General features: G+C 43.2%; 1 protein-coding gene across 1 annotated transcript in view; it reads right to left on the bottom strand.

Annotated features, from left to right (window-relative positions):
• Positions 1-532: 532 nt before the first annotated feature.
• The window catches only part of LOC129859387 (phosphatidate phosphatase LPIN2-like), a 49,699-nt gene continuing 42,283 nt past the window's right edge, over positions 533-7,948 (bottom strand). The window contains exons 13-20 of the mRNA XM_055929114.1: positions 7,371-7,459; positions 6,747-6,894; positions 6,363-6,511; positions 3,460-3,546; positions 2,978-3,130; positions 2,634-2,748; positions 2,436-2,539; positions 533-2,119 (exon numbers count right to left, since the gene is read on the bottom strand). Coding sequence (XP_055785089.1) covers positions 1,975-2,119; positions 2,436-2,539; positions 2,634-2,748; positions 2,978-3,130; positions 3,460-3,546; positions 6,363-6,511; positions 6,747-6,894; positions 7,371-7,459 — 990 coding nt within the window. The 3' untranslated portion in view covers positions 533-1,974. The remainder of the gene's footprint in view (positions 2,120-2,435; positions 2,540-2,633; positions 2,749-2,977; positions 3,131-3,459; positions 3,547-6,362; positions 6,512-6,746; positions 6,895-7,370; positions 7,460-7,948) is intronic.

Raw genomic sequence — 7,948 nt, 5'->3', positions numbered from 1 at the left:
TTAACTATTGTTTTATTATATAGGCCTATTGTTAATTAATAGTATCACTATAAATGTATGATAGAATGGTTAAAGGGATACTTTGGGATTTTGGCAATTAGCATGCTAGCATATACCCATAGATTTCCATTAATTGTGCTAACGCTAGTTAGCATTGGCCCGCATCACTACTTCTTAACTTCCTTCATACTGGACACAGAGACATAAAAATGGTATCCACAAGTTCATCTGACTCTGGGGAAGTATCGCTGTAATATACTATACTTATTTGTATTGGTATCGTAGGTGTTTCTTACATGAATTACAGCAAGTGCTGTTTAGAAAAGAGTTTTGTGCTAGAACAACTTGTGGCGCAACACTCCATTATAAAAAATACATTATTAAGGTCTCAGCAAAAAGAATCACACTATTTTTAACAGTAAGTGCCGTTTAGACAGATTGTTGGCATGTGGAAAGATGTTTATGATGTTCCAAAAGTTACACCCTCCTTTCCCAAAACAAGTTTCTGAAATAAGCATAGAAAACATCTGCATGGAATCATAGATTTTATCTTTTTTTTGTTTTTGTTGCTAAACATTCATATCCCAAACATACACTTCAATGTATATAGTGACACTCAAAAAAAACACTTAATCAAGTAACAGTGAAGGCATTTAAGATTGGAGAGTGTGTGAACTGTCAAATTAATCTCTTAATAGATACACTATAAACTATCAAAGCAGTTACTGAAAAACACAACAAATACCAGCGCGTTGAGACGTGTGTACTCTCCACACAAAATATCACTTTCATAGAAAGAATGCCTTTGTTACTGAGGAACTCTGCAACACCTCCGAACGTCATCAAATACAACGGTGTAATACTTCAAAATATACTAGACAAACCCAAGCTATAACAATAGAAATATATCCCATAAAGAAGCATTCATTTCATAACACAAACATTGTCAAAGGTAACCCATAAAACGTCTGCTAAAACATAGAATTGTGCTTTCAGTGCATATTAGTCTGTCTCCATCCAAAGGCTCCGGTACTGTGTGCCCTGTGTGTCAGCAGCATCAACACTTTAAAAAGGCCTTCCATCGCCTTAAACCTCACTGCAGCCATCTGTATGTATGTCTAAAACATCGCCTGCTCAGATCACTTAAATCAATCTATTATCATACAGTATGCGTGTATCTAAGACTAGTGCCAGTTCCACTGGCAGCTCTGTGCAACATATTAGCGATCAACTCAATCTGTATCGCTGAAGCGTTACAGATTCCGCGAAATAAATGTAAAGGTAACTTCCGATTGGGCCGACATTTGCGGCGTTTATCGTGAATGCAGTCGTCTCCGCTAACGCGGGAAGGTTGCCTTTCAATTTCAAATCACGCCGTAACGCTGAACCTTCGTGACACGGCTTGAAGAGAGCCCTTAGTTCAAACTTAGCATAGCATGCATACACTATAACGTAAGGCCTTCCCAAACAGCAGGACACTCCAACATAGGGAGTGAATTATCACTCAAGCCAAATAACTAACTAACCTTACGACTACGCCCGTCTTCTTTCTCTTCACATTGTACTGTAAAAAGGCTGTACAGCCTGTATTGGAAAGTATGCCTAAATCGATCATGTGACGCAGTTCTTACTGATATATCGACGAAATTCTATTAAACCTGTGGAGCACTAAACAATGGAATATAATTCAGCATCAGTAGACACATAGTATAGTCATGAGTTAAGGCAGTACTAGCAATCATCATTGGAAGACCCATACAATTATTAAGCAATACAAAATATTGCTTACATCGATTCCAACGAATACAGTTGATTTCAAGTGATTTCTTTCCCGTCCAAAAGACACAAAGTGCATTGACCGTACCCAAAGTGTCTGTTGGTTATCGCCTTAATACCTGATAATAACACAGCTGTGGGAACTGTCCAATCAGAATCAGAGCAGCTCCTCAAGACGCACTTCAGTGATTGGTTGTTTCAGAGCAGCTCCTCAAGGCAGACCTCAGCGATTGGCTGTCTCCAGAAGCAGAAAGAACTGAATTCTGGGAAACTGAAGGTGGCGCTCTGCTCCTTACTGCGTAAAGGGAACACGTGCTCCACCAGTTCACTCAGTCGGCCGTAGCTACAGTGAAAGACAGGGAAAGGGTTAGATAACGGTTACTGTACTTACTGACCAAGGTCGGGATTCATTAAAAGGCACGTTGACGACAAGCACACTGCACTAGACTTTGAAGGTAATATACGCTTGAGCCTACATCCACAGTATTTTACCGTGAATGTGATCTCCGCGTTATTTATCATTTATTTATCATATCATTTAATGGGTGCATTAGTCGGCAATTGAATCCGGCCAAAATACTCCCCAAGAAACCCACACTACTGACATACAGAGGGATAAACAGTCATTATGATTATAATCCTGTGAAGTCGCTACTTACGAAGTCTTATTGCCTTTCGTTTGCTCTAGGATGAGCTCTCCTTTGGGGTTGACTGTGAATATCCGACACACTGGGACACCCACTTGCTTGTAGGCAAACACATCCTGAGCCAAAAACAGAGGAGTAGTCTTAACAATCACCCTAATTCTGATCCTATTCCAAAATAAGTACACAATGAGAAGGTAAAACAAAGCTTACATTTGCTCTGTTTCCAAAGGCTGCGTAGAAGGGATGTGTGTTTGGGTAGAAGAGGTTCTTGATGTCTGTTAGGCATTCAATCTTGAACTTCTCTGGCTTCTTTTCAATCACCTCCCTGATAGAAGGTTAAGGAATCAAAAAGCCTTGAAATGTAACTATATTACAACGCTATTACAACGTTATTACTATTCCAAGCAGACTGAACCAAATAGGAACTGAAAGATCAGTTTTAACTATGAAAGGCGGAGAAGAGGAAAGAAAATGCATTGCAATCTAACTATATTACAATGCTATTACAAATCCAAGCAGACTGAACCAACTGAGAAGTTAAGGGTGAGTTGTACCTGTGAAAAGCAGAAAAGAGGCTGCTAGGGGACAGCATGAGGGGTCCTCGAGGCAGGATGGTTCCCCGGTCGTTCACCCAGTACAGGTACCCTCTGGTCATGTCCGCCATGCCGATTGCCCGCGCCGAACAGTACAGGAATTTGTAGCCATTCCTGAAGAAATGCACATTGAAGTATAACTGCAACATTAGATCCGTCTCCTATCTACGCTCTCAAATTGTTTTTTCTGGAATTTCATTAAAAAAAAAAGTGAAACAGGAATGTGATTAGTCATGCATTGACTAAGTGGTGGACGTGATAAATGGTAGTTCTAGGGCCATATGTATCAAGCGACTCAAATAGGAGTGCTGACAAGGATCCGTTTAGCATTTTAGGGTCGCAATGAATAAGATAACATGGACAGGGGGAACCTGATCCTAGATCAGCACTCTTACTCTGAGACGCTTGATACATACGCAGGCCCTGGGCTAGGGCTTACTTACTCATGCACTGAGTGGTAGAGCTTAGCGATGCCTTGATGAGTCCAGTCTTTCCCGAGCTGAGGGAGAATTTGGCCAAACACGTCAGACCTAAGAAAAAGGAGCATTTGGTGAGACATAAACGCCCACACCAGTAGAAATCCACTTTTTTGTAGCTGAAAGACGATGGCCAGAGCTTAACCATGATGTTGCATACAGATTTAAGTCAATAAGTCATCATTTTAGTCAAAGTATGATATATCTGGGCTTGATGTGACAAATTCAACCTGCCCACTTCGTGCAAATCTGTGTGAATGTGGTGTCATTTCCTATGATATGACATGAACATTATTTCAGGGCTGGGTTTTATTTGAATGTTACCACCCACCAGCATGGCATTGTTAATTAATCAGAAACAGCTGCAAAGTTATTCCTCTTTACGACTGAGATGAGCCAAACAGCCGTGGGTCCACAGAGCCATGGAGTAAATAAAAATAGGGGGTGCATTGGATAATTGGATAATTTGTCAATTTTTACTTTTTTTTATAGATAGTCTGTAATATATATATATTTTTAAATGACCAGTTTATAAATGATTGCGTGAAACTCGCTCCCCCCCAGTCACCCAAAGATGAATGGTTTTGACCACTAAAGTTTTGCTTCACTACACGCTCCACTGCTTTGATCGATGTAACGTTAGCTAGAAACCACAAGTGTCTATCCAGATAATGAAAAGTCACCCGCGAAAGAAAATTCAAGGAATTTTTACAGGACCCTTCGTAGTTATTGGGATTGTGAAGCATTTTTTTCTTCTTTTGGCTCTATACTCCAAATGTTTTGATTTGAAATCATGCAATGACTATAAGGTTAAAGTGCATACTGCTTTAATTTGACCTATGAGAAGACACAAATAAACCGATGCCCTAAAATGGTTCCCCTATGGCATCGCTCTCAAGAACCCTATATTTGGTTCCAACTTACACCTTTACATTTAAGAGTGTGGGATTGATACATCAATTTTTATAGTTGCAAACTAGCTATTGATTCTTGAAGAACTGCTTTGTTTGAATCCCAGATTTCCCCTTTAAGTGTAATTATGTGTAATTGTGTGTTTGGACAGAAGACCATTATCTGATTACCAGACAGACCTCCAACATCGAACAGAAGATAAGAGATTAACAGATCCTGAGAGGATCTTAATCCCATATCAGATGTTGAGTCTACTGAGAATCTGACTGCGTCCCAAATGGCACCCTATTGCCTATATGGGTTCTGGTCCAAAAGGTTGACTTTTAGGATGCACCCTAGGAGTTAAGACTGAGGGGACTGACTGGGTAATGTACACTGCTCAAAAAAATAAAGGGAACACTTAAACAACACAATGTAACTCCAAGTCAATCACACTTCTGTGAAATCAAACTGTCCACTTAGGAAGCAACACTGATTGACAATAAATTTCACATGCTGTTGTGCAAATGGAATAGACAAAAGGTGGAAATTATAGGCAATTAGCAAGACACCCCCCAAAACAGGAGTGATTCTGCAGGTGGTGACCACAGACCACTTCTCAGTTCCTATGCTTCCTGGCTGATGTTTTGGTCACTTTTGAATGCTGGCGGTGTTCTCACTCTAGTGGTAGCATGAGACGGAGTCTACAACCCACACAAGTGGCTCAGGTAGTGCAGTTCATCCAGGATGGCACATCAATGCGAACTGTGGCAAAAAGGTTTGCTGTGTCTGTCAGCGTAGTGTCCAGAGCATGCAGGCGCTACCAGGAGACAGGCCAGTACATCAGGAGACGTGGAGGAGGCCGTAGGAGGGCAACAACCCAGCAGCAGGACCGCTACCTCCGCCTTTGTGCAAGGAGGTGCACTGCCAGCACCCTGCAAAGTGACCTCCAGCAGGCCACAAATGTGCATGTGTCTGCTCAAACGGTCAGAAACAGACTCCATGAGGGTGGTATGAGGGCCCGACGTCCACAGGTGGGGGTTGTGCTTACAGCCCAACACCGTGCAGGACGTTTGGCATTTGCCAGAGAACACCAAGATTGGCAAATTCGCCACTGGCGCCCTGTGCTCTTCACAGATGAAAGCAGGTTCACACTGAGCACATGAGCACATGTGACAGACGTGACAGAGTCTGGAGACGCCGTGGAGAACGTTCTACTGCCTGCAACATCCTCCAGCATGACCGGTTTGGCGATGGGTCAGTCATGGTGTGGGGTGGCATTTCTTTGTGGGGCTGCACAGCCCTCCATGTGTGACTGCCATTAGGTACCGAGATGAGATCCTCAGACCCCTTGTGAGACCATATGCTGACACATGCACATTTGTGGCCTGCTGGAGGTCATTTTGCAGGGCTCTGGCAGTGCACCTCCTTGCACAAAGGCGGAGGTAGCGGTCCTGCTGCTGGGTTGTTGCCCTCCTACGGCCTCCTCCACGTCTCCTGATGTACTGGCCTGTCTCCTGGTAGCGCCTGCATGCTCTGGACACTACGCTGACAGACACAGCAAACCTTTTTGCCACAGTTCGCATTGATGTGCCATCCTGGATGAACTGCACTACCTGAGCCACTTGTGTGGGTTGTAGACTCCGTCTCATGCTACCACTAGAGTGAGAACACCGCCAGCATTCAAAAGTGACCAAAATATCAGCCAGGAAGCATAGGAACTGAGAAGTGGTCTGTGGTCACCACCTGCAGAATCACTCCTGTTTTGGGGGGTGTCTTGCTAATTGCCTATAATTTCCACCTTTTGTCTATTCCATTTGCACAACAGCATGTGAAATTTATTGTCAATCAGTGTTGCTTCCTAAGTGGACAGTTTGATTTCACAGAAGTGTGATTGACTTGGAGTTACATTGTGTTGTTTAAGTGTTCCCTTTATTTTTTTGAGCAGTGTAGTTAAACAGAACTGAAGGCCACTTTACTTGGTGATGGTGCCGTCGATGTCAGAGATGATGACTTTGTCATCCCAGTTCCACAGGTAGATGGTGCCCTCGCAGCGACACGTCCCCTGGTACTGGGTGGTGATGCTAAAAGTGATGTCATTAGGCCCCTCCCTCAGCTTCAGACTGACCTTGGAGAAGACACAAATAAACTGGTGCCTGAGAGAGTGACATGAAGTGGTTTCCAAACTCTGCTGGGCACTGACAGGTGCTAACAAACAGAGTTGGACTGAGGGTGCACTTGCCCTCAATAGCCCTCAATTGCGCTGCCCATTCTGTCACAGAAGCTATGAGGGTAAGGATGCAAATATGTGCCCTCTATCCAACTCTGTGCCAATATCACTTTATAAGTTATAAGCTCTTTACTATCTGGTCAGACGAGAGGCGGAGAGACTTCATGTAGGAGTGCGAGCCAGTTGGTGCAGATAGCTCTGTGTGCATGTGCTCAGTAGGTGCCACTGTGTTGAGCTCTTTCGATTCTTCATCGCTGGAGGAGTCTTCTGCTGCTTTCTGCCTGCATGTCAAATAACAACAACCTCAGGTCAACATCAGACTTCCTAAAAACAGTATAAGATTAAACTAATGTGAGTAAAGATAAGGGGAGTGAGTAGTTATTCTGAAAATATAACGAGAGGAATGACGCTTCTCTAGACATCAGTTATTAAAATGAACATCCAGCGTTTGTATATGCTGCCGCTAGATGGCAGTATCCCAACACTGACTTGTCACCAAGCTTAATTTACTACTGAAAGACAAAACACTGATGAGACTCCTAAACAGGGTCCCGCATGCATGTTCTCAGGGGCATTTCCTATGAATCACTGTTTTTCCAGGGCTAATCTAGTTTCCCATTGGTTGGTGTCATGATGAATATGGGTGAGGCGGGTGACATCACTGTGTGAATAATTGGGCTTCCCCTTGTGAAACAATGCCAGGGAGGGGTGGTGGGGGACAGACAGGGTGAGACAGGGTGGTGCTAAGCTGACTCACTGTGGCACTGCTGGAATCTGTTGATCGAGGACATGGCTCTCTGTGTCTCTGTGTTGGGACTCGTGTCTGTCCATCTTGGCCTCTGAAGACTGGAGAGCGGAGCAGACAACATGAATCACCCGTTAATGAAACGTCATCATGTCAACACTGACTGTATATGGCCTAGTGTTTTTCCTTGATTAATAGTGGAATTACTGCCCATTTATTAAATGAAAAAATCCTTCCTAAGATTATGCAGTACAATTAGCACATGGTTCTCCTCACTCTGATTTGCTTAGGCTAATTTACAATGGAAATGCAAATCCAATGGGATTCACATGGGAACTATTTTCTGCCCACACAAACAAAGAGTCATGAGGAAAGAGAGGGTGAAAATCATGGACCATCTGTTTAAGGTTACAGATGACAGTATCAGGAAAGCAGTTCAGCTAGGATTGATTTCATTACGGGTATTACAGAGTATCAATACCAGTGGACCTAAAGCGTACTGCAAAAACACCCCTTTGTCCCAAATGGCACCCTATTCCCTATATCAGGGGTACCTGATAATTAATTGTAGCCACCTGGTGTCCTAGGTC

The sequence above is a fragment of the Salvelinus fontinalis genome, chromosome 7 (assembly GCF_029448725.1).
Source record: "Salvelinus fontinalis isolate EN_2023a chromosome 7, ASM2944872v1, whole genome shotgun sequence".
Lineage (NCBI taxonomy): Eukaryota > Metazoa > Chordata > Actinopteri > Salmoniformes > Salmonidae > Salvelinus > Salvelinus fontinalis.
The sequence above is the reverse complement of the archived record's forward strand: the minus strand, read 5'-3'. Positions and strand labels throughout refer to the sequence as shown.